Source organism: Sorex fumeus, unplaced genomic scaffold (genome assembly GCF_029834395.1).
Source record: "Sorex fumeus unplaced genomic scaffold, SorFum_2.1 ptg000128l, whole genome shotgun sequence".
Classification (NCBI taxonomy): domain Eukaryota; kingdom Metazoa; phylum Chordata; class Mammalia; order Eulipotyphla; family Soricidae; genus Sorex; species Sorex fumeus.
This window is the reverse complement of record NW_026606185.1, coordinates 19,591,927-19,618,817: the sequence shown is the minus strand read 5'-3', so window position 1 is coordinate 19,618,817 and position 26,891 is coordinate 19,591,927. Positions and strand designations below refer to the sequence as shown.

At 36.9% G+C, this 26,891-nt stretch overlaps 1 protein-coding gene and 1 pseudogene across 26 annotated transcripts in view; one reads left to right on the top strand and one right to left on the bottom strand.

The window, feature by feature from the left end:
• EPB41L3 (erythrocyte membrane protein band 4.1 like 3) overlaps window positions 1-26,891 on the bottom strand; it is a 166,893-nt gene that overhangs the window by 49,238 nt on the left and 90,764 nt on the right. For all 26 annotated transcript variants that reach the window (XM_056138371.1, XM_056138373.1, XM_056138388.1 and 23 more), the window contains exons 4-5: window positions 6,954-7,058; window positions 5,773-5,815 (exon numbers count right to left, since the gene is read on the bottom strand). In XM_056138371.1, coding sequence (XP_055994346.1) covers window positions 5,773-5,815; window positions 6,954-7,058 — 148 coding nt within the window. The remainder of the gene's footprint in view (window positions 1-5,772; window positions 5,816-6,953; window positions 7,059-26,891) is intronic.
• On the top strand, window positions 2,872-3,012 carry LOC130045601 (uncharacterized; annotated as a pseudogene).

Below are 26,891 nucleotides of genomic sequence, written 5' to 3'. Positions count from 1 at the left end.
TGTCTTGCCACAGCGGGCAGTGCTCAGGCTTATTCCTGGTTCTGCAGTCAGGAATCACTCCTAGAGATGCTCAGGAGACCCAAGAGGAATAGGGATAGAACCTGGTGGGCCCTTTCTGTGGTTCTCACAGTTGGTTTGGAATCTGAACTTTGAGAAGCATTTCATCCCAAGAAATCTATTTTCCAAAGAATAATTCCCAAGATTATAATCTAACTACAAAGTTTCATGGGATATTCTGAAACAAGGATAAGTTTAAGAAGACTACAATCAACAAATCAAGAAAAGAAAATCCTACTAAATTTGGCCAAAAACTTGAAATGAGAGGTAGATTAAATCTGAGAAACAAAAAAAAATCCTCAGAAAAAAATTTTGTTAGGAACGAGCCAATTTTTTTTTTATTAGACTGACAATAAATGGTTTTGTAAATGGGTATGGTCAAATGGTTGCCCTGGTGAGAAACAGAAAGTGACACATCTTTTGAACGCATTTAAAATGTTATTTCTGTAGTGTTGAGACAGAATTTAAACTTAAAAAATTACAACAAATAAAAGACTGTGAAAATAAAATTTATTCCTATGAAAAAATTTTAGCCTTTTCTACCAGTGAAATCCTAAAATTTCTAAACATACTGCATTTGTAGCATAAAATACTACATGTCATAATGCATATCACAAAAGTGTGTGTTTGAAATTTGAATTTATTCCTGGAACTGCTTCTGCTTCAGATTTTTCTTATAAATGTGTAATTTAACATCTTCGTCAGCTGATTACTGTTCTCTTAAAAGTATCTAGATAGAGACATATAGACGCTATAGCAACACAATATACACGCTATAGCAATAAAAACACAACATCCTATTATTTCTTTTATATTTAGGTTCAAAATGACTGCATAAGTAGAAGAAAGCACTTCTTTGTGTGGCAGGTTATAATTTTTTGAAAAGGTACTTTTTGAGCATAGAAAACAAGGAATATAGATTAACATATCTAATGTCATTTGTTAGTTTTGAAATTTCCTTTTTCCTCCTTTATCTGCAAAATTTTCACTTTTTCTTTCTTTCTTTCTTTTAAGTCATATACATGTTTAATCTATAAGATGAAAATATTCCTTAAATCTCACGTTCTGATGATGGCCACTTAATACCTGTTCTGCAAACCATAACACCCAAAAGGAAAGAGAGTAAAAGGGAATGGTCTGCCACAGAGGCGTGGGGGGGTTATGGAGAGGGGGGTGGTGAGTGGGGGGGTGGTGGGAGGGATGCTGGGAACATTGGTGATGGAAAATGGGCACTGGTGGAGGGATGGGTACTCGATCATTGTATGAATGAAACGTAATCATGAAAGCTTGTTAAGTCTGTAACTGTATCTCATGGTGACTCATTAAAAAATTTAAAAAAAAATCTCATCTTCTGATTATAGCTTTCTTCTCTGAGAACTGAAAATATGAAACAGGATAAATAAGAAGTTAGGGGTAAAAATAAGTCCATTAGCAACAAAAAGGAAAATAAGCTGCTTATGCTCTCTATCTTATAAAATATTACGATTCATTTTTGAACATTTTACATATTTTCTTACGCTATTTTTAATCGCAAAACTACAAAACATTCCATTAATTAGTTGAATACAGAGAACTTTACACCTACAAAATGTGGTGATAAGTATCAATAAATTTGCTTTTAATAATTCTGTAAGAGGATTTTTAAAAATAATTTTTATGTTAAACATTTTATCAAAACTCTTCAAATAAAAAAGAAGTAATTTTACCTACTTATCACAGCTGTAACTGTGACTGATTTCAATCCCAATTTATTTTGATAAATTTCCTTCACTATCTACTTTCTGGTAGTGAGTATGTCCAATTTCTCTCATAAATATGGTGAAGGTATTTTAAATATAAATTAAAATAATATCTAGATATTATTATATAAGCTATATATAATAATATAAATTATAATAATATCTAGAAGACAGCAATCTTTAAAAACTTAGAGACTATCTATTATTCTAGTATACCATTTCAAATTGTTTATTAGTACTTGGAATATTTTAAAATTTCAGGATACTCAAAAGTACTAGAAGTGTTGCTCTTCTCTCTTTTAATATTAAACTATTGAAACTTCTATGGAATTGATACTCCTAACAGTAAACTTGTCTTAATGTTATTCAGTGAAAATTAATAGTCCAACAAAGCTAAGCATATTGATTACATTAAACATCTAACTAATTGGGAGCCATAGGCATAGTACAGCAATAAAGAGCTTGCCTGGATGCAGTTCACCAAAGTTCAACTTCTGGCACCCCCCAGTTTTCCAAGCATTGCCAGAATCAACACCTGAGCACAGAGCCAAGATTAAGCCCTAAAGATGGCTGGGTATGGCCCCCAATCAAAATAACAATTTTAAGTTATCTTAAATTAGAGAGATTGGGACTAGGAAAGAATATTAGCTCAGCAGTACAGCATTTACTGTGCATGTGTAAGGCAGTAACACACATAAAAAATATTATAAATTAATTTTGTGTACAGTAAAAGCAGTGGCTGTGTAAGAGAGTTGAAAATATCCTAAAATTCCTTTCTTAACTTCCTGTACTGTCTTGTACTTCTTGAAATCATTAAAATCGAAAGCTTTCCTGCTTTTCCAATTTTTTTCCATGACTCTCTATATACATACATTTCTTTTAAAACAAATTATTTGTTTCAGGGTTGCAGATATAGTATGGTGGATAAGGCACTTGTCTTGCATGTGGTTGATCTGGGTTTTATCTCTAGCACTACATACAGTCCCCTGAGCACTTCCAGAAGTGATCTCTGAGTGCAGAGCAAGGAGAAAGCTTTGAGCACCACCTGGTGTAATCTCCCCCACCCCCCACCCCAACACCCTGGCAATAAGCAAAGAAACACCTCAGTAGTAGTGTTGCTCTTGTATCAGTCAGGGGGGAATTGTATGATCCTCTGTTCATCCTAGCTTGATGTCTGGATTGGTGGCCAGACTCGTTTCATGCTTGGGGCACAAAAAAATAAGCCAAAAAAATCCAAATATGATTTGTTTTGCTAATGATTTAATATAAATAATTTAACTGCTAAGAGCTAAGATTTATTTACTATTCATTTTTTAAATGTATAAATATGAAGGTTCTTAGTTTTCTAGCATAGACAATAATATAGTAAACTTTCAATGTGTATAAGTTTCTTATATATATACACATATATAAATAAATAAACATACCTATGTATCTATCTATCTATCTATAGGATACATTCCTCAAAGTAAAACAAAAGATCAAAGAATATGCACATACAAAATTTTATATTGAGAAAGTTTCTTCTTAGATTGTTGCACCAATTTATACATTTAACATTGTGTACATAACTGCCAAAGTAATATATTATTATTAAACTTTAAAAATCCCTTTAAAGCTCTGCTAATCCAAATAGGTTAAAATTGATATTCAGTTTAAATTTGCATTTAATTTAGATTTAGCCCCTGCTTTAATACTTACTAGCTATTTGCATTTCACATTTTTTGGGTTTCTCATGCACTTATTTTCTTTCAGAAATCTCTCTCTTGAACAGACAACTGGCTTGAAAAAAAAAACACTATGCTACATCTACACAATTGTATAAGACCCAGCTGATAGGAAAAATAAAGTTGTGAAATTTGCTTATAAATGGACGGACATGGAGAGGATCATGCTGAGTAAAATGAATCAGAAGGAGAGGATCAGATATAGAATAACTGCATTCATGTGCAGGATATTAAAAAAGTAAATATATATAGTGTGAGACTCATATTCAAGGCCAGAGAAAACAGGGGCCGGTAGGACTGGTCAATGTTCTGAAGTTTGCCACAAAAGTGTCTGGGGGGCAAAGGGCAGGTAGAATAGAGAAGAGATTAGTATGACAAAAAAAGAGTTAGAAATGATCATTTTGGACAGGAACTGAGTGTTGAAAGTAGGTAAAGGGATATACCTGATAACCTTTCAGTATCTGTATTATAAACCAAAATGCCCCAAAGAAAAAAAGAGAGTGAGGGAGGGTAGGGGAGAAAAGTGTCTGCCATAGAAGCAGGTCAGGGGGTGGGGGGAGGGAAATTGGGGATAGTGGTGGTGGGAAATGTGCTCTGGGTGAAATGACAGGTGTTGGAACACTGTATGACTGAAACCCAATGATGAACAACTTTGTACCTGTTCATATCACTGTGATTTAATTAAAGAAAAAATCCAGAAGTGGTATTGTTTGGTCATATGGAAGATCAATTTCTAGTTTTGGAAGGAAGGTCCATATTGTTTTCCAGAAAGGCTGGACCAGTCGGCATTCCACCAACAATGAAAGAGAGTCCCTTTCAACCCACATCCACACCAGCACTGGTTGTTCTTGGTTGTTTTTTTTTTTTTAATGTGTGCCAACCTCTGTGGTGTGAGGTGATGTCTCACTGTTTTGATTTGCACCTCCTTGATGATTAATGACGTAGAGCAATTTTTTATGTGCCTTTGGGCCATTTGTATATCCTAGGGGTGCAAAAAAGCACAGTTGAAATGACATCTGCAACTGTATGTTCATTGCAACACCGTTCACAAGCCAGAATCTGGAAACAATGCGGCTGCCCGAGAACAGAGGACTAGTTTAAGAAACTTGTACATGTACACAATGGACTACAATGCAGCTGTTAGGAAAGATGAAGTCATGAAATGTGCTTATAAGTGGATGGACATGGAAAGTGTCATGCTAAGTGAAATGACTCAGGAAGAGAAGGACAGACATAGAATGATTACACTCATTTGTAGAATATAAAATAGTAATATGAGACTAACACTCAAGGACAGTAGACACAAGGGCAAGGAAAATTGCTCCATGGCTGGAAGCCTGCCTCATGATCTGGGGGAGAAGGCAGCTGGGATAGAGAAGGGATCATTAAGTCAATGATGGTTGAAGGGATCGTTCAGGATGGGAGATGTATGCTAAACGTAGATAAAGGACCAAACATGATAGCCACTCAGAAGCTGTTTTACAAACCACAATGCCCAAAAGGAGATAGAATAAGAGGGATTCATGGGTTGGGGTGGGATGGGGGGGGGGGGGTGAGGGATACTGGGGGCATTGGTGGTGGTAAATGTACACTGGTAGGGGATGGATGATCATTGTATGACTGAAACTCAAACATGAAAACTTTGTAACTGTATCTCATGGTGATTTAATAAAAAAAAATCCAACAAAAAAAACACATAATAAAATATCTCCTATGAAATTTTTTTTTAAAGAAATCTCTCTACTCTTTTTCTGATCAAAATAGTCTCAGTTGAGTGTAAAGCAAGCACTCTCCCTACTCACTGTACTATCTCTCTGACTCCAAAATGCATTTAGTAACTTGCCTTTAGGGACCAAGAAATGAGAATGTTTTACTGATTTCCATCCTAAAAATTAAGCATAATTTTATATTTTCATGGAAGTTATACCACTGAAACTATTATAGTTAAGTTTGGAATTTCGAAATGATTTACTGTCAATTGCAGGCTTCAATGAAATTAAATTATATTTCACATCTGTGTACAGGCATAGGAATGAGTAATATGTAAACACTCATTTTATTTGAATTATATTATCCGATATGCATATCTGAACCTAGATCAATCTGGCAAAGATGAAATTTGCTATCTTAATCTGTCTCTGAAAATACTTCGCACTAACACTTGTCATATAAGTATGGATCACCAATTCTGACAACCCTGCTATCCAAAAACCTTTACATTTCCAATAAAATAATCCAAAAGAACTTACTTCGAACCTGTTTTTTAATTTCTTTCGCAGGATCCAACCAATTCTGAAAAGGAAGTGACATTTGAATTTAAGCAAAAAGAGAAAAATAAAAAACACTTTTTGTCAACCAGTTAGAGAGATGTGCTAAGCATCTCTGAGAATGAGTGGCAGCTGCAAGTCCTCAGAGCTGGGTTCTTCCCCCGATATCTGATATTCTACAGCCTAGTCCTTAAAGCCCAATCACTGGTCTAAAGGGAAAATATGTATATGGACTATTCATGCTTTCAAAGACATTTTCTTTTAAGTCTTCTCCCTCCCTTCAGAGATTCAAATGAGCACAAAGGCAAGGAGAAACAACAGTGGATCCAAGTTACCAGAATTAAATACACATGCAACTTGACACACTGATATCCTAGACATCGTCCCATGGAATGATCGCTGTAGTACACATTCCTAGTGATCTACCTGTAAAACTTCCCCAACAAATAGACAATTGCTTGAGACTTGCAATTTTTTACAACAGAAATATTATATGCTTCATAATGAAATTAGATACTCTGCAATAAATCCAGAGGCATTAAGTATGATTTATCACATTAATACCAAAGCAAGTAACATCTATGAGTAAAATTTTTGTGACACAGTTTCTGCCATCAATATCATGGAAACATCTTCCTCCTTATTTTTCAAGGAATTCAGGGTATCCATGAGGTAAAGAAAAACCCAGTAACAGGAAGCATTACTCAGGTAAAAGAACATACAAAGGTCTTAACATCAATCTTTTACTGAGTAAGTTAACAAATGTTAGCTTAGCCAGCAACCTATATTCTCATCTGGTAAGATTTTTAAAGTATAATAAAATGAGTAAAGATTTGAAAATGGCCAGTGAAAGTATGAATAAATGTCAGTATATTTGATTTTTATTGGCTCAAACACACTGAAATATGTAATTTTTAAAAAGCACCACATAAAATGCTTTTCTGGGTCTAGAAATAAGCATGAAAAACAGAAATGCTGACTTTACACTTCCAAAATACTCAAGATTAAACAAAGTTGTCAGGAATGAGGCAATTAACAGCATTTAGGGATTCAGTGCAGTGAACATGTTTGAGGGGAGAATAACCCAACTATTCAGTTTTAATTACTTTCTCACAAAAGTGATCATTAATATTTCATTTATTTATTTACTTTTAATTGCGTACCTTCTGGTTTTCAGCATCTCTATATGTAAGCCCAAAGTAGTCTTTTTCTAGCAAGTTCAGATGTTCGCATACTTTATCAAAGAGCACTTGGCCTCTGGAGCGTTTCTATGGAAAACAACAGAAAAACGAGTCAACACATGCTCAAAATGTCTTCTCAATTCCCACAAACGAAAAAGGAGAAAAATCTAAAATTCTCTTTGTAATAAATGTCCATTAAGTTATGCTAACTATAATTATCCTAATTTTTTTAAACAAAAAATGGCTCAATTAATAGACTTAATTTTACTAAAATCTTCTGCTACACACAAATGAAACCCAAAGTTACTAATATGACAAAGGCAACCTATAGGTGTGATTTTTAAATAGAAATGACTAAATATTTGGTGTCTGGAGGCTTCAAATGTCCCATGAAATAGAAAATCCCAACAGTAAAAGGTACAAAAGACCAAGAAAAATTGTGATTCAAAATGTCCTAGCTGAACTCTTGACAACAGCATTGGGAAACCTTTTTTTTCTTTCTTTTTTTTTTAACCAAGGGCAACGTGGAAGTTTTTGACACCATTCTTGAGCGATACATAAGAGCAGACTGGCTGTGAGGAGTCAACCAGAAGCATGTGTGCCTGACCCTCCGCATTCCAGGGCCAGGTCAGACCACTTAATTTTATAACCCTTATATAGATCGTGTTCCTACTCTTGCCTTAGATGATGAAGATTCACCAGATCACTAAAACAGTTTTCACTTTAATCCTTATCGTAGGCAAATCTCCCCTTAAATTTACTGTTTTTGTTTATAAATTCTAGTTATGAATCGTGTTCCATGCATTAAAATAATTTTCTTTAGTTTTCTGTTTTGCCACAAACATGAGTTTTATATTATAGTGGTCAAATTTCTTTAGAAAAAAAATCCTACTATTACACAAAAAATGTTCATTAAATTATTTCAACTATCAATAATAAATACAAGGTAACAGATATATGCACCATATGGCAGTGATTTGGAAAAGGGTAGATATCTAGCAGGGGGAGGAATATCAGCTTAATTCATTGATACACAGTATCATCATATTTTTACCTAATCCTTGAAAGGTGTTTCAACATGACCTTGGAATCCAAGATGGATTAACTAACTACAGTTTAGCTAAACTACATTTTGTTTGTGCAGAACCAACATCACAGCTAATACACTCAGCATATTTGTCTTTAATTGTAATGCAATAAAAATTAGACATATGAAAATTCGCACATGTGTCTGCCAAAATAACAACCTGAAAGTGGCATGCATTATTGTGCCACTGCAATTATTTTGAAGTTAATTACTCAGTCCCCTCAAGCATGACTACTAAGGAAAAAAGATAAATCAGTGATAGAAAAGTAAAGTCTGAATTGTTGACCTGCTAAATAGTCTATATGTATTTGAAAAAGGAGTAATAACATATGAAAATAAATTACATGTTAGGAAGACTAACACAACACTGTTCAATTGATATAAATAAATGGAATGACAATGAAATGCTTCCTGCGGTTTAAATCTTTTATATATAAATACCTGCATATTCTGAATAATGCTTAACTAATGTTTCTAATGCCAACTAAAATTTTAAGCATTATAAAACATGTTATGTTTAATTTTAAGCATTATGAAACATTATGTTTCATAACGCTTAAAATTTACACCCCAAAATTTATTCTTTTGATAATTTTACTGGTATCATTTTACTGAGACCACAATATTGTATATAAACACATATACATACCATACAGTAGACAGTACAGACAGTACCTGATGATGAAGTACTTTCTAAATGAGTGAAAAATGAAATGACAAATACATAAACTTTTTTCTGGCAAGTGACCTGTGGTATATTCGAAATGCCAAAAACAGTAACAAGTCTCACAATAGAGAGGTTACTGGTGTCCGCTTGAGCAAATCGATGAACAAGGGTACGACAGTGCTACAGTGCTACTGTCATTTCTATGTTCTAAGCATTGTTCACAGTAGCTAAAATGTGAAATTAACCTCGGTGTCTCTTGACAAATGGCTAGACATTCCACTTTGGAACTGCCTTGCATCCAACCTGGGTTATTATATTCTCTTCTTTTACTTCATGCATCTCTCTCCTTTCTCTGGAGAAGCCTATGTTCTCTGTTAAATGAGTATTTTCCCCCTTTTAATAAAAAAAAAAGTGGCACATAAACTCAAGAGCTTTTATGCTTCCATTACGAAAAGTAGATTTTCTGGAAACAACCCGAGTGCCTGAGAACAGGTGACTAGCTGAAGAAACTATAGTACATCTATATAAAGAACAGTATGCAGCTGTTAGGAAAGATAAAGTCATGGAATGTGCTTATAAGTGGATGGACGTGGACAGTATCATGCTAAGTGAAATGAGTCAGAGAGGGACAGACATAGAATGATTGTACTCATTTGTAGAATGTAAAATAGCATAATATGAGACTAACACCCAAGGACAGTAGACACAAGGCCCAGGAAGACTGGTCTATGGTTGGAAGCCTGCCTCATGAGCCGGGGGAGAAGGTAGCTGGGATAGAGAAGGGATCACTAAGTCAATGATGGTGGGAGGAATCGCTCAGGATGGGAGATATGTGCTGAAAGTAGATAAAGGACCAACCATGATGGCCTCTCAGCGTCTGTATTGCAAACCATAATACCCAAAAGTAGAGAGAGAGAGAGTAAGAGGGAAATTGTCTACCATAGAGGTAGGAGGAAGTGTGGGACAGGGTGGGGGGAGGGATACTGGGGACATTGGTGGTGGTAAATGTACACTGGTGGAGGGATGGGTGTTTGATCATTTTATGACTGAAAATCATGAAAGTTTTGTAACTGTATCTCACCATGATTCAATAAATAAATTTAAAAAGAATAGCAGATTCTGAGACAATTATGCTAAGTGAAATAAGTAAAACAAGATATACCTAACAAATGGTTTCACTCATATGTGGACCACGAAGTAAAGAAAAAAACAAAAACAATCTAAGAAAAATAAACTTAGAGACACAGTGAAAACTACTGTGGTTTTCATAAGGGAAAAAAAGGAGAGTTTGGGTGGGAAAGATGAGTAGAGGGGCCTTTTTTAGATAGAATAGCACTGCCTTTGGTGTAGTGTGTTAGGTCAGGGTTAGGGCTAGCTTGAATACTGTAGTATTAAAGTATTTTAATACAGTTGAAGTAGTGTAGTATTGTAGGTTAACCCCTGAAATACTGTAGTACTGAAAAGCAGTGACAAGTAAAACTAAAGCAAAACAGACACATCCCGTAAGTTTAACAAAATCGTACATAGTGAGTGGAGAGTCAGGGGTTAAATGAGAACTCTTTACTTGTCAATCAATTTTCCTATGAAACTAAAATATCCCAATAAAAATTCTATTTCCAAAAAGAGGAAAAGTTAAATATTTAGTGTTTTCTTTTAAATGGTTAAAATAATGTACTAAATTCCAAATAACTTACCTTTAACCATGAGTGAACAAAAACTCAAATTTTGCATTTAGATAAGCACTTTAGAAAAAAATCAATAATTTCCATGACAGAACATATCAACATATAAAATGATTCTAGGAAAATGTGTTAGATCATTCTAGGAAAGCTGCCATCTACCCTCTGTCCCAAGTAAACACACCCAGGAATCTGGAGTGTAATGCAGGCTAAGCCAAGATGATCTGGTGATAACAGAAGCTGGGCACCAGATCAAAGTTATTTCTCATGAGGAACACTGTATAATTTAGTACACCCAAACCACCACAACAAAAATGACAGAAGAGCTAAAGTTTCGAGACACTTTTTGGTGAGTTCAAATTCTGTGATGACCACACAGACATAGAATAAAAATTAACTTTGTTTCCTTTCTTTTTTTAAATAAAATAAGCAACATTAGTGAAACTTCCGCAAGCCCAGTCAAGAATTTTCCAAGTGTCTTTAAAATACTGGTTATCAATATATGTCTCTCATCAAACATTAGTCTGGATTATAATCATTAATTTTGTCTATTAAAGAAATGATTTTTAAGAATTAATTTCAAAACATTTCAGGATAGGAATTTCCAAATATGGGTGGAATTAATGTATGAAATCTGCACATTCATCACCAGGCTTCACCAAATGCCTTCTGATGACTAAGACACTGGTCTTTAGCTCTATCAATATACCCTACCATTTGCTATTTGGACGTACTTCAGCAAATAATTTTTCTTCTGAATTTAGTAGATAACTGCTTCTTTATATTTAGGATTTTAAAAATATATAATCTAAATTCCTTTACCACATCCAAACAAAATGAACATTTAGTCCTTATTATCAAGTTCTGAGTCAGTACTTTAACTTCCAAATGAATTGCTTTTGTTGTTCTGTCTTTTTCAGCTTGATAAATCCATAATCTGCAAGTGGCAGACAATCTGCTAGTTCTCTATCGTGGTTGTCCTCTTAAAATTAATTTTGTCTGTAAGACCAGGTTTTACGTATAATTTCTTTACTTGTATGAAGAGTTTCTTCAGTCTATACCAACATCTTTCAATTGCTGGTTTCTCATTGGCACACCATTACCAGTGTAAAATATCTCAAGAAATGATGAACCAGTCTAATTATATGTAAACAATAATACAAATGAGAAATAATAAAACTGCAAACTGTAAAAATATACAAAAAACTTAAAAGATAACTAATTTGCATTGAAAAGTTATCAATGAAAATGTATCTTCTCCCATGGAGTGGGATTTGCCCTCTGTAGAGGTAAAATATAGACTTTCACTCAGAACTGTACCATATAACTAAAGAAAGACCTTAGGAAGGACAATAAATGCCTGGATTTCCTCTTTTGTAACAGGCAGCAGCAACAATACCTTCAGAGTGATTAGGAGACCATCCAGATTGCGACCTGTCCACAGCTGCAGGGAGGCTGAAAACCACTGGTCTACTATCTTGGTTAACTGCAAGTTTATGGACCAGTATGCAAGATGTGTGCCAGTATACAAGTGTAAGAAGGTTGAAGGATACTGCTTCCTAGGTGCTAACACACTGTACTTAATCCAGGGAACAATGGATAGAGTAGCTATTCATGGTCTATAGTTGTCCTAGACAAAGCTACATCCATTAGCCTGTTCTTCAAAATGAGCTGTCTTCACGCTAAACCCCCATAAATAAATTCCTTTTTTGTTCTTACCAATGAGTGCAAAAGTGGGCAGCACAATTTGTACAATGTCTCATCGCAAGACTTCAACTACATCACCCCACCTCTTTAGTCTAACAAAGCTATGAATCATCCTGGATGACACTCTACTCCAGCAAAGGTTAAATACTGAAATCAGATATATTTGTAAAGTCAAACATAACCTTTTAGCCTTAGCAGATGTGCAAAAATTCTTATCCATCTCGAATTTCATAGAAAGGGAGATGAAGCAGATCAAATTTGTCTAAGAACGGAGCAATTTTTTACAATGTCTACATCTTACAAGGGCTGGAGCGATAGCACAGCTGGTAGGGCATTTGCCCTGCATGTAGCCGACCTGGGTTCAATTCCTCCATCCCTCTCCAAGAGCCCAGCAAGCTACCAAGAGTATCCTGTCCACACAGCAGAGCCTGGAAAGCTCCCTGGAGAATTTTCGATATGCCAAAAACAATAACAACAAGTCTCACAATGGGGACGTTCCTGGTGCCTGCTCGAGCAAATCTATGAATAATGGGAGGACAGTGCTACAGTGCTACTTCTTACAAAAGAGGGAAGATGGGGCTGGGGCGATAGCATAGTGGGTAGGGCATTTGCCTTGCATGCGGACAACCTGGATTCAATTCCCAGCATCCTATATGGTCCGCTGAGCACCACCAGGAGTAATTTCTGAGTGCGGAGCCAGGAGTAACCCATGTGCATTGCCGGGTGTGACCCAAAAAGCAAAAATAAATAAATAAAAATAAAAAAAGGGAAGATGACCAAACACACATCAGTGTGTTTTTGTAAAGCGCCTTGGAATTTATGTACCCTTCTCTAAAGTAACAGACTAAGGTATGAACTCCCTTAGACCTTTAATACTAATTTAGGTTTGAATCAGGGACGCTGTCTCATTTGCCAAGGCGTCGAAAATCAGAAGGGCTGGTCACGTAATGAGATTTAAAGACGACCGCTGGACTAGAGCTGTTACTGACTGGATTCCATCGGATGTCAAAAGACCACGTGGCCGCCCACCTACCAGATGGTCAGACTTCTTCGTGAAGATCATGAACGAGCGGTTTGAGGCTCTTCATGATCCCAGAGCGAACAGATGCCATTGGGCTACACTAGCACGCGACAGGGACAAATGGAGACATTACTGGCGCCTGCTCGAGCAAATCGACGACTAACGGGAAGTTAAGTGATTAAGTGATTAAGGTTTGAAACACTAATGTGAATAAAGGAATAAGAAGAGGAACTTTCAAGAAAACATACGTACTACATGCTTATTTCAGCTATTTTGAAAGCTGAGGAGTTATCAACACTGCAAGTACTTTATCACCTATTTTCCCTAAATTGACCACCAATGGGATTTTCTTTTGGAAATGAAGTTCTTCCATGTGTTACTATTATTTTCCAACTTGTATTTCTGCTTCATGAGAACAGGAAACATCACTTTTTCAAGTCCCTGATACTGAGTCCTAAACACAACAGTTATTCAGCGTATGTGCCTTTTAAGTGATACTGGCTTCAATTTGAACCATGAATTTCTCCTCACATTATCTTGGATGAAATCTTGAAGTAAAATATCATTATTTCTGCACTCCCCCCCCTCCCCCTCCAATACTTTCTTCCCTAAGTGCATTTAAGTGCATTTTCCCATACTGAATGCTTTCCATTTTCCTCATTTCTAAAGGTCAACTGGAAATCTCTGTATTTCTAAATGATTCCAGGAGGGCCTGCCCAAAATTTAGGAACAGATAACAAGCTCAACTATTTGAATAAGCGCAAATCAGATTCCTACACTCTGTGGAAGTTATACTTTCACAGACTTTTCTTATATGTTGGTTTTTATCTAGAAAAGCATTCTCACACTCACTGCCCTGACATTTATATGGCTATTTTTTAACAGAAACTGTACACTTGAAATTGTAGTCAAATTTGGAAGTATAGATGATGATGTCTGGTCTGTGACAACAGGCAATGAACCCTGAAGCTGGGAAGGCCAGGAAAACAAAGGGTGGCATCTACTATCCAGTGTACATTGACTAGTGTGTCCCCAGTATATGCTCAATGCCAAGCTTAATAAACACAGTAGAGTACGTTACCCAGTCACTATTGTCAGAAGCCAAGTTCATGAAAGCAGTAGTTCCTGATTCAGCCTGTGTACTGATCCCAAGTGTGAGACAGTCAGCATGTTCATAGAGAACCTGACATAAGATGCAGTTGACATTTCTTCTGTCTACATGCATACACTGTTAACTACTGACAAGCCCATGACCAAGAAGCTTTTCAGAAAACATTGAGGGTGAGTTCTCTTATAGATACTAATAAGCTCACCAATAAGTTATTATGCTGATCATAGTCATTGCTCAGTTGAATTAGCAATAATGATCAGCAGTATTTTTTAAAAATATGAATATGAAACTATTTCCTAGTCTTGAAAATTTTTTAAACAAAAGAGTGATTTACTTCCATGTCTCTATTACCCAGTGAGCAGTTTTGTTTTCACACTATTCTAACTGAAGGATATCACACAGCTCCAAGATTCAACCCTAATTCTATAACTAGCTGGCTCTGGGAAATTTGACAAGCTATTTAATCACTCTGAGCTCTAATGTCTTTATTGTGAAATAGAAATAATATTGTTACTTTACATATAGGAGTGTTACATTAAATAAAGTAGAAGTATATGTGCTGCCTTGTAAAGCTATCTACTAACCACCAGCATACTGGTTACTCCTGAAATCTGGCGTATAGATGGGCATGAAAGTCCATTTCTTTTGTAATAAAATCTTCCCATATTATTTATGAACTATTCTGTTGCTGATGTAAAACAGAGATTGCTAAAAAATAGTATTGCCCACAATCTGAAAGTATATTTACCATAATTTACAAACACATTCCAATGATTTTAAATGTATTAAGCACAGGGGCACACTGTGATACCTCTTAAGCCTAAAACCATTATATATTTTCATATATGTGGCATATTGTACAGTCAAAATAAAAATGCATAGTTTGAATTTTTCAATCTCTATTTTGACTAGGATTCCAGCGCACACTTTTAGCAGATAAACTGTAAGAGTTTCTCCCTCCACATTTTGAAAAAGGAGGTCTTTTTCGCCCAGCCACAATCTGTTGCTGCCCTCATTTGTTGTAGCAATTTCAGACTCTATTTGAAATCAGACTTTTGTGCTCGGAGACAAACACTGTGGTAGATAATAGCTTTCCAGTGAAGCATGCTTCTTCTTGGCCAGAAAAAACATTGGGCTTGGGTTTTCACAAAGAGCTGCATATCATATATACGAGCTGCTGGCAGTGAAATGTCAGACAACATTTCCTGTTGTTAATCCACTAAGGATTCAGGCCACTAAGCTAATATCTGCAAAATGAATGCAGAATATGAACTCTCAGAAAGAGAGACACAACTTTAAACTCAAATCATGAAAAAGAGTCATAGGATCTAGTTCTAAATGCTAGAGAATGCTGATAAGAAATCTTCCTGCAGAAGGCACTACTCTCGTTCTAAAACAATTCTCAAAAAAATTCGAACAAAGTTGAAAATTTATTTTTATAATTCATTTGGCTGGAGCAGAGCGGGTAGGGCATTTGCCTTGCATGCAGCTTACCAGGGTTCGATTCCTCCATCCCTCTTGGAGGGCCCGACAAGCTGCCTAGAGCATCCCGCTCACATAGCAAAGCCTGGAAAGCTCCTGTAGCATATTTGATATGCAAAACACAGTAACAACAAGTCTCTCAATGGAGATGTTACTGGTGCCCGCGTTAGCAAATCGATGAACAACAGCAGGACAGCGCTACAATGCTACAATTCATTTGGCCAAATATACTACAAAGCTGAAGTAAGTGCACAAATTGGTAAAGCAATACTTGCAATAATATGAATCCAGTGAGTTAGAATTTTCAGTAGTCATTTTCAAATCTGTAACACACTAATTATCACAGTAAAAAAAAAGTGCTGCTTTAAAGAAAGTAGGTACTAAGTGAACGTGTACCCTCACCCTCAACTACTGTAGCTACTAAGAGGGCAAGGCTGTGAGTCAGTATAAGAAGCAAACTACCAATTATATGTCAACTACTCACATTTAAAAAATTTAATAATTTAATAATTAAAAAATTTAATAATTTATTTAAAATTAAAAAAATTTAAAATAATTTAAAAATATACCTATAATGATTATTCAAAAGATTTTAAATTAAGACAATCTTCAAATTTATCAAATACCTATAATAAAAATAAGTATCTGGTAAAAATAAATAGAACAAGTGATCACGCCTTAAAAGATATACAGAAGAGTTTTGTCTTCATTATTTAGATTACCAGCTAAAATCCAGAAATGGGGGGAGGATATCTTTCAATTATTAAATAACTGAAAGTAAATACAATTATTAAATATCTTGATTTTATATGTATTTTTCTTTAACTTTTCCTGATGCACTTGATATGCGTCAAGTACCAGCTCTGTATCAGCAAGTCAAAAGTCAATCTTGTTTTCTGACGTCACTGCTAAGGACATTCTGGCCGAATGCTGCCTGAGTCTCCATTCTGGTCAGCCGGCACTAATCTGGCCTGTCAGTCCACACTGGGTGAGTGGGTGGGTGGGTGGAAAGGTGCATGAGGCGAGGGAGGCAGGCCAGGACCACTCGAGAGTCACAGAAGACAGGAGCAGCCCTCAGTGTCAGGGCCAGGGGAGCTGGAGCAGCACAAAGTCACTGTAGTCGGTCCGAAAGCCCAGTTAAAGCCAAAAGAACGTGACTTATCACGGGTAATAGAATCTGAGAAAAGTTATTTCGATACTGAAGTTAAATTTTTCTCATGTGTGAGTAGGATTACCAAATGGTAGTCAATTGGCATTGTTTTTTTAGGGGATTATAAATAGCAAAGGCAAAATGAATTACCAAAAGAAACTGAACTTTTGGAAGTTCACATAAACTTTTGCCCTAATGAAATGCCCTACTACTACAAACTTTTACTTGCAGCAAAATTCAAAATATTCCATTCCATCAAAGATAGAATATTATACACTCAATCATGGCTGTTTTTCGTCTTGGAAGATACTCCTCTCAGAGTTCCAATTTGGGCTGAATTGGAAGATCTAGGGACCCTGAGTTTCCAGCAATTTTCAATTGCTGCCCTGTGCTAAATGTCAACACCATTAACCTGCTTTCCCGTTTCTCCACAAATGGTCAGGCAAAGCAACTAGGATGGTAAGCAGTGAGGTAAAAAAAAAAAAAAAATTTACCCCCTGAGATTTTATCAAATTTATTTTCACTTCTGTTTTTATATGTAAAATTATCTCCCGAGAATATACCCACAGGAAAAGAAAGTCAGATTCAGGAGGGGAAGATGGTCTGGGACACAGATCACAGAGTGAAGTCAGACACCGCCACAACCTGGGAGCTCGCCTACCTCTGCAACTCACCCCAAACATCGATCCCCAATACCAGCTCTCCACACTCCACCACGCAACCATTCTTTTGGCTCCTCTAGCCCAAGCTTCTCCAATGTTCTACTAATCTATGCGGACATGCCTCAGGACTCCATCCTGGCCCGCAGGATAGGGGTAGAGCCCTGAGAACATATTTACATAGCTCTCACTTTCCATGTGTCCACGGGTCCGTTTTACATTGGTTTCTCTTACTGTTTAAGCAAAGTTAATGCTAGCCTCAGGTAAGCCAATATTCACTCACAGCTGGATTCTCTGCCAGCACTGCAGTGCCTGGCAAAGAGAATAATTTCTTTTTTGAGAAACAAAACAATAAATCAAAAGAATACATGCAACTGGGGCTGATTTCCTACTTCAAAACTCCTAAATAATTGCTCTGATCTTTGATTATTTATGACAGTTTTATTTGTATTTTTCTACCAATGGATATAACCTGCTCTGGCAAGATCTCATGTATTATCTTTTCCTCATATTTCTACAAGTCTTTTATTCTACAAATGAAATATCTATTGATTTTCACAATTCCATGTCATAGATTTGCAAGGTTAAAGTTCTAAAATTCTCCTCAAGAAGCAAGTGATCATGGGTAGGGAGCTGTGATCATATGCCATTATTCTTATTTGATACCCACTTACCCCTCCTACTGGGCTGGAGCGATAGCACGGCGGTAGGGCGTTTGCCTTACAAGAGGCCAACATGGCTGACCTGAGTTCGATTCCTCCGCCCCTCTCAGAGAGCCCGGAAAGCTACTGAGAGTATCTTGCCCGCATGGCAGAGAGCCTGGCAAGCTACCCATGACGTATTCAATATGCCAAACACAGTAATAACAAGTCTCACAATGGAGATGTTACTGGGTCTGCTCGAGCAAATCGATGAACAATGGGAGGACCGTGACTGTGGTTTACCCCTCCTACTCAAAGAGAAAAATATGAGATATCATAGTTTTTTTAGGATCTCTCATCTAAATTAAGTTAGATCAGGCTCAACTTCTAGGTTCAACAGAACCACAATCTTATGCAACCTAGTTAGCAGCTCTGGCACTCTACTGAATACAGATAGTCATTCAAAGAACAGTGTAAGATTGTAGGCTGGGTTTTCTTTCTAAAATTTTACATTCTTAGATAAGTAGGAGAGTAGAAGAATATAAAAACTGAAACATGTGGATAGCAGAGCAGGGTTAACTATTTGTGTGCAACTGGTTCTCCTACTTAAAATATGTTCTGAAACCGAATGCAGGCCCAGAGCTATAATACAGTAGGTAGGACACTTGCCTTCACATGGACAACCTGGGTTCAATTCCTGGCATCCCATAAATTCCCCTAAGCACCTATAGGAGTAATTTCTAAGTGTAGCGCCAGGAGTAACCCTTGAACATCACTGGGAGTGGCCCCCACCGAAAAAATTAAAAAGACCAAAAAACGGAAAGGATGTTTGAGCACTGACAATATTCAAAGGGCTTTTACTGAGTAATCCTACAAAGGAAATAAATATATTTACCTATTGAGCCATGTATTTTGTTTGGAAATAATCTGGAAGAATATCAAAGAAATTACATTGCACAAGCATAAACTATTGTTGCTTTATAACTTTTGTGGGACAAAGTTTTAGTCATGTTATATATAAACATCAGTTTTGTGCTATTCTTGTACATCTCTTTGTCTCTACAAAGGTCTAGATTCAAATGCTTGAGGTATATCTTAACAGCATTACCATACAGAAGGTAGGTCACATTCTCTGTGATGATATTCTTGTCAAGTCTTCTCTCTGAAGATGTCAATATAATCCATAGTTCTGCTCTTATTTATATAACTCTGGGTCGGAGAGTAGAGCAGGTAAAGCACTTGCCTTACATGTGGCCAACCAGAGTTCAATCTCTAGCACCACCTATGGTATATGGTTCCCCAAGTACTTCTATGAGTTATCCCTGAGCACAGAGCCAGGAGCAAGCCCCAAGCACAGTTGGATATAGCTCCAAAACCATAACCAAAAACGAACATATATATGCATACACACACACACACACACACACACCACATCACACCACACCACACCACACCACACACATATATTCGGTAAGCTACCGAGAGTATCTCGCCCACACGGCAAAGCCTGGCAACCTACCCGTGATGTATTAGATATACCAAACACAGTAACAACAAGTCTCACAATGGTGACGTTACTGGGCCCGATTGAGTAAATCGATAAACAACGGGAGGACAGTGGCAGTGGCAGTGACATGGATTCTTATATCCAGTTTCTTTTGATCCTGCTTTCTTCTCATTATATGATGTGCACTTAATAAAAACAACCTAAGTCCTTGAAAAAACATGGTAGGATATATAGATATAACATAAGACCCTCATTGAAGTGTGAAATACACTTCTGAAACAAATTTTATTTCAAAAGATAGGTAAATTTCCCCTTGTGATAATGAATTATTGACCACTGTCCAATTAAAGAGGCCCTACAAACATGACATTCTGGACACTTCTAAAGGAGTGAACTGGAAACATTAACTGAAGCATTTTAATCATTTAAGACTATTCATATGTTTTACAAGCTCAGTCTAATGGCATTTCCCTAAAGAATGTGGTGGCTCTTTAGTGACTTTATTTCCTGTCACTGTGATATTTCATAAGGATAACAATCTCTTTATTCTTTCCAGTTTCCCAAACATCACATTGAGAATCAATTCCTTGTACTGGTTGTACATATGCACATGGCTGTTCATTTCCATAAGCGGCAGAAGTGTGAGGGGAGAGGCACATTCCTAAGTGTAAATATGACTGAGAGATGGGATTTTCTTTCACCCTTATTAGAAAATGACTCCAAATGTACATACCAGTTAAACACAGCTGTCTGTCACATTGACAAACACATTTCCCACATAGCTAAGATGACTTGTTTGTTGACAAGAAGAAACCCCCACTGGTAAAGCACTTCATGCAATAATATCTAATCTAGTTATTTAAATTTGCCTTTCAAAGATATATCCTGGACCTAGATTGTATGAAACAGTCACTAGACAATACTTAAAAAATCATTCTTGGCAGGAGAAGCAATAGGGAGGCCTAAATTCCATTTATCCAGAAATAAAACATCCATTATAGTTGTCTGATGAGAAAAATCACACCATCAAGTTATAGCAAGATAATTTAATTGATGAAAATGCTGTCTCCCAATAAAAGCCTACCATAAATTTGGAGTCTATAACTTTTCTTAGAAGAAACATATAAAACATATAAAAAGGGAATATATAATATATAATAATATATAAAAAGTTTAAAATGCTTATCTGGTTAATATATACCAAAAAACTGAGGATAAAGGAAATCCTTTACAGGGCCAGAGCAATAGTACAGCAAGTAGGGTGCTTGCCTTGCATATGGTTCACCTGGGTTCAATTCCCAGTATCTCATATGGTCACCCATCATAAGACCCATCAAAAGTAATTCCTGAGCACAGAGTCAGGAGTAAGTCCTGAGCACCCCTGGGTGTAGCCCAAAACCAAAATAAATAAATAAAAGGAATACTTTGCTTCTTTGTTGTACAGACTACAGTGGTCAGGAATTTAGTAGTAGAAAAACTTCTGCTATGGACGAAAGGAGTGGCCAAAAGGAGAAAGAGCAGGTATCACCTGAATGAAAAGCAGGCTATTATTACAGATGCAGATGGGACAAATGCTGGAGCCTATGCAAAAAGGGTTTGGTTTTTCGAATTCAAGACAAAAAATTTAAGAGACTTTTCTTGGAACCCTTATCTTCATGGCTTATGGAACAATTATGCGATCTTAAAAATCCCAACTATCCAGTTTGCCAAATGCTAACCAGCTAGTAATTTTTGACAAACTGTTCAAAAAAGCAGAGGCCAGTCATCTCTTAGAAGCTATGTGATGTTATGGTTATGCCACTTTATAACTGAAATTCTAATAAACAAAAGACATAAAAAAGTCAAATTGGAGAAATAAAATGAGTGGCAACAAGCTGGGATGAGGCACAGCAGTCACTCACAAACACTTAATTTTTTCTTAGTGAACGGTACTTTATATAATCTCTGGTTTCTTGTTTATTGCCCCTAACAGTGCAATGCCTTAACAACATTTAGAAAATGATACTGGGAATGCTCTTCCTGTAAAATTGCTCTTCAAACTGTTTGATGGAGACTTACTCAGCTATAATTGGTAAAGGTAAAGGTAAAGGCCCTCCCGTTGATCGTCGATTTGCTCGAGCGGGCCCAGTAACGTCTCCATTGGAGACTTTGTTGTTACTGTGTCTGGCATATCGAATACTCTCGGTAGCTTGCCGGACTCTCCTAGAGGGGCGGAGGAATCGAACTCGGGTCGGCCATGTTGGCCGCTTGTAAGGCGAACGCCCTACCCGCTGTGCTATCGCTCCAGAGCTATAATTACTACTGCAATACTCCCAGGAGGTACAGACACTCATAGTACAGAGCTGAGGATCTGGCCAAAAGCAGCAAGAGTTGGATATAGGGAAGGGTTGGGGTAAGGAGAGCTAAACTAACTGTATTCCCCTGAGCACTGCTATTACTGCTCTTTTCTTACTATCTGCACAATCTCATCACTCCCATATTTGGGTTAATATAAAAGTAATGGTTCCTACTCTCTTCTAGATGTTGACATATATATCCAAATAGCAATCTGTTAATACCAGCATACTCCAATACTTTAATATATGATGTGAATGAAAATATTATCTTTTTTTTCTTTTTGGGTCACACCAGGCAATGCACAGGGGTTTCTCCTGGCTTTGCACTCAGGAATTACTTCTGGTGGTGCTCAGGGGACCATATGGGATGCTGGGAATTGAACCCGGGTCGGTTGTGCGCAGGGCAAACACCCTACCCGCTGTGCTATCACTCCAGTCCCTTAAAGGGAGGGGGATTTAAGGCCATCAAGGTTCTCTGTTGCTGAGGTGGAAAGACACTAGCAGCAAAATCCTGAGTGAACTCTGCGACCAAGATAACCACCAGAAAGATTATGAAGACCTCAGCTCTACACAGGAGGAATTAAGTTCTACCTAATACTTGAAGGGCTCTGAAAGTGGATTTTTCTCTATTTCATTCTTTAGATGAAGATACAACAGTGTACAACTTAAATTCTGCTTTATCAAACTCATACCAGAGGACTAGATGAAAAATATGGGAAGATAAGTGTACTGTTAAGTCATATAGTTGAAAGCAATTTGCAACACAGAAACATTAGCAAAATGTCTAATCAATGCATAGTCTTAATATGGGAAACCATATTTCCTGACAAGCTCACATCCTGCTGTACTATCACTCCAGCCCCCTCAATATTTCTGTATATATATATCTTTATCTGCCTAAATTCTAAACAAGGGTACACAAATATCTTAAAGTAGAATTTTTCTGGAAATTAAAGATTTAAATATGCAAATACCACTTGCTTCAAATGTTACCCTAGGAATAGCAGCCAACAGTTTCTAATAACTGTATCTACCTAAAGATAGTTGTTGAACGCAGGCTTACCATTTTCTATAACATGACAAACTAAGAGGTAACTTAACTCCTAAGGAGGTATGACACCCAGTTCAAGAACTGTAATTATGTATTCTATAAAAAAATTACAAAACTTAGATGTTAAAAAAAAATCCAGGAAACTTGCCCTAAACATCCACTCTTAATTTCTTTTGGCAGGAGTTTTCTCCAATAGTGGTGGATTTGTCCCGACACGAACCATCAGGTGGGTAGGTTCCATCTCCTCTCTTTTCCCCCAGTTGCTTCTATTCTGCTCCTTTTATTAAAGCCAGCATGCCACACACTTTCTAGCATAACAGGCAGGACAAAACCAAACCAAAGCTGAACAAAAACCTCCTATATTCTGTTTGCTAGTGAAGCACACCTATTATAGAACGGTCTATATTTTCAGACACTTAAAGTCCCTTCAAGTTCACCACTCACATCCTAGGTAAGAAATCAGAAAACACTAAGGTTTGGTGGAAATAGGTTGCTCCAAAGCAACATCAGAAGGGATGTAAATGGAAGAGAAGCAGGGTGACTTTGTCAGACTGTTATAATAGACATACCTAGATAATTGGAGGGAGTTCATTATGGAAACCCAAGAGGCTACACCTCCTTGCTCATCACAAAATGTGAGTCAGTTCAGGATAAGAGACAAGCGCTGAAAGCCAGGAATGGAGTGTGTATAATTATTTTCAGAACACATTCAAGCTTGTTAAACACCTACTGATTTCTGACACAACAGCAATAGAACCTGAGCTGCATCGTCTGTCTAATCACAGCAGGCTCAAGCTGTGTAATGTGAGAAAAAGAAAATTTTCTATTTTCCAGGCTAGTTTCTCAATTCTAACAAGTTTCTAGCTAAAAAAATCTAACACATCCACTTCATGTTCACATTTAGCAAAAGTTGTCAGCATTCCCCAAATAGCCAAATTAGTGATTAAATGATGTAAAGACAATGGCGCTTTTCTTTCACCAAGAACGGGAGTGTCAGACAGAATGTCATTTTATGAGGTTTAAGAAATATGATCCAGTATTTAATACACAGTTAGGAAGAAAGAAACAATCTCTAAACAGTAAGTAATCTATGATGCCAGGTTTTGTTGCTTTTGAAGACAACTTAGAGCTAAAAACTTTAGCTTCACAGTAAAACTGAATGTTATGTACAAAAATTTCCCTTAGAGCCTCGACCACGCACTACCTCCCTCATTATCAACATCCCCCAGAAGTGGCAACACAGGCTATCACTAATGAACCTAGAATGAAACATTAAAGTCATTCACAGAGAACCTTATGGAACATCCATAAGTTATGTTTCAGTTCACCTCTGGTGTTGTACAGTCTAGGAATCTGAACAAATGTATAATGATATGCATCCATTTGCTAGAACCGTACAGAGTTGTTTCAATGCTTGAAAACTCCTTGTGCTTCATCTATTCATCCCTTCTTCCCTGTTAAGCTTTGGCAACAACTGATCTTTTCCCTGTCTCTACAGTTTTGCCTTTATCAGAACATAATACAGCTGGGATTGTACAGTAGGTAGCCTTTGCAGATTAGCTTCTTTCATTTAGTTTGATGCATTTAAGATTCCTGCATGTCTTTTCATGACCCGATAGTTCCTTTTTTTTAGCCATTGTATGGGGAATATTTCATTTCTCCATTAGTATTTTTAAGAATAAAGCCAATTTTGCGCATATGTTGCCTGAGCACATGTGCCGCCCGCATCTCCCCTCTTGAGATGTATGCTTTCATGTTTTCATGTCTAATTCTGGGATATATGTAGGGGCTCTCTCCGCCCTTGGAGATGCCCAGGCTCCCTTTTGAGTAGGTTACTCTCTATTCTCTCTCACTTTCTCGCCCTCCTTCCCTTCAAAACCTCCAAATAAAAACTCTGTAATTTCAAAAAATAATAATAATAAAGCAATTTTAAACAGCATGGAAGCTTCAATCTTGTTGTATATTAAAAACTTGAGTATTTCATATTTACATTCTTGCAGATAAAACCTAGAATATGACTTACGAAATAGAAATTGCATATGGTTAGGGAGTCTTTCAAATTTTTCACCCACTGCAGGCCCTAATAGGGTTGCTGCAATCTATAAACACCGATTCACTGTACTGCTCACAAAAAAAAAATGGCGCTCTAGTTTACTGATGAGGAAACTGAGGACTTCAGGGAATAGTGTATGAATGGCAAAGCCAAAGAGCCAACCTGCCTACTGCTGCTCTGACATGATACCTTGCAAGGGTTAATATATATATATATATTTTTTTTTTTTTGCAGGAGGTGTGGCACCTGAATTGAATTCAAGGCTTTACACATATGAGGCATGAGCTCTGCCACTGAGTTACATCAGACTTCAAAGTTTAATGTTTTCAAACTAAAGATACAATTCTTTATTGTATTTGTATTGTGCAAATCACCAAGAAGTGACTGACTCACAATCATCACCAGTGATTCTGTGGCAACAAGGCTGTGGAGAAAAGGAGTTCGAAAGGTTTCTCCTAGGGTACATGAGAAAACCTACAAGGTTCAATCAAGTAAACTAGATACAGTATACAAAATATACTATTTATAGACTATAAGTAATCACAGGATATTTAAGAACTGAAAAACTTGGATTGTTTTTAAACCTGGAAGACTGCTTTCTGTATCAGACTAACTGACAAATCGAATTTGTTCTATGAAAATAAACTGCCACTATGTTATACAAAGCACAAAAGACATGCCTTCTGGGAAAATACAAGGCAACACACGAGTGGTGAGAATTTTTCTTATGCATCTTCCTCTATCTGAATGCAAAATAGGAACATCCATCAAACTGACTTCAAGAGAAAACATTAAGACTCAGAGGGCAACATAATAACTAAGAACAAGCTTAATATATTAATCACTACAATTTAGAGAAATAAATTCTATGCCGGGATATAGCACCAACTAACAAGTATCCAAGAAAAAAATTCCTCTAGGATGATTTTAATTTTCTTTGGTTTGGGGCCACATTCAGCAATGCTCAGGGGCTACTCCCAGCTTTGTGCTCAGAGGTCATTCCTGGCAGAGTTCAGGGGACCATGCAGTGCCGGGAATCAAATCCAGGGTTCTTGTATGCTCTGCTCTCTCCATGGGCAATATGATTTTTATCTTTGTTATATCAAACATCCAATGCATAAAGGCACTCCAGCTCCAAAACTCAAGCAACCTTCAAAACACAACCCAGAGAGAAAGGGACTCTCATTCATTGTGTGGGAATGCCAACTTGTCCAGCCTTTTTGGAAAACAATATGGACATTCCTCAAAAAGCTAGAAATTGAGCTCCCATTCGACCCATCAATACCACTTCTGGGAATATTCCTTGGGGGTCCAAAACACATAGCAGAAACAGCATCTGTACATCTATGTTCATTACAACACTCTTCACAATAGCCAGAATCTGGAAACAAACTGAGTGCCCGAGAACAGACATATGGATAAACTATGGTACATCCACACAGTGGAATACTACACAGCTGTTAGGAAAAATGAGGTTATGAAATTTGCCTATACATGGATAGACTCTGAGAGTATCACGCTGAGTAAAATGAGTCAGAAGGAATGGGATGGATATAGAATGACTGCATTCATTTATGGAATATAAAAAAAGAAACAACATGAAACTAATATCCAAGGCCAGGAAAAATGGGCCAGGAGACTGGTGAATGGTTGTCAGTGGTGTGGGAGGTGGAGGGTAGTTAAGATAGAGGAGGGTCCATTACGACAGTACTAGTTGGAAAGGATCATTCTGGACAAGAACTAAGTGTTAAAAACATATGAAAGGATCC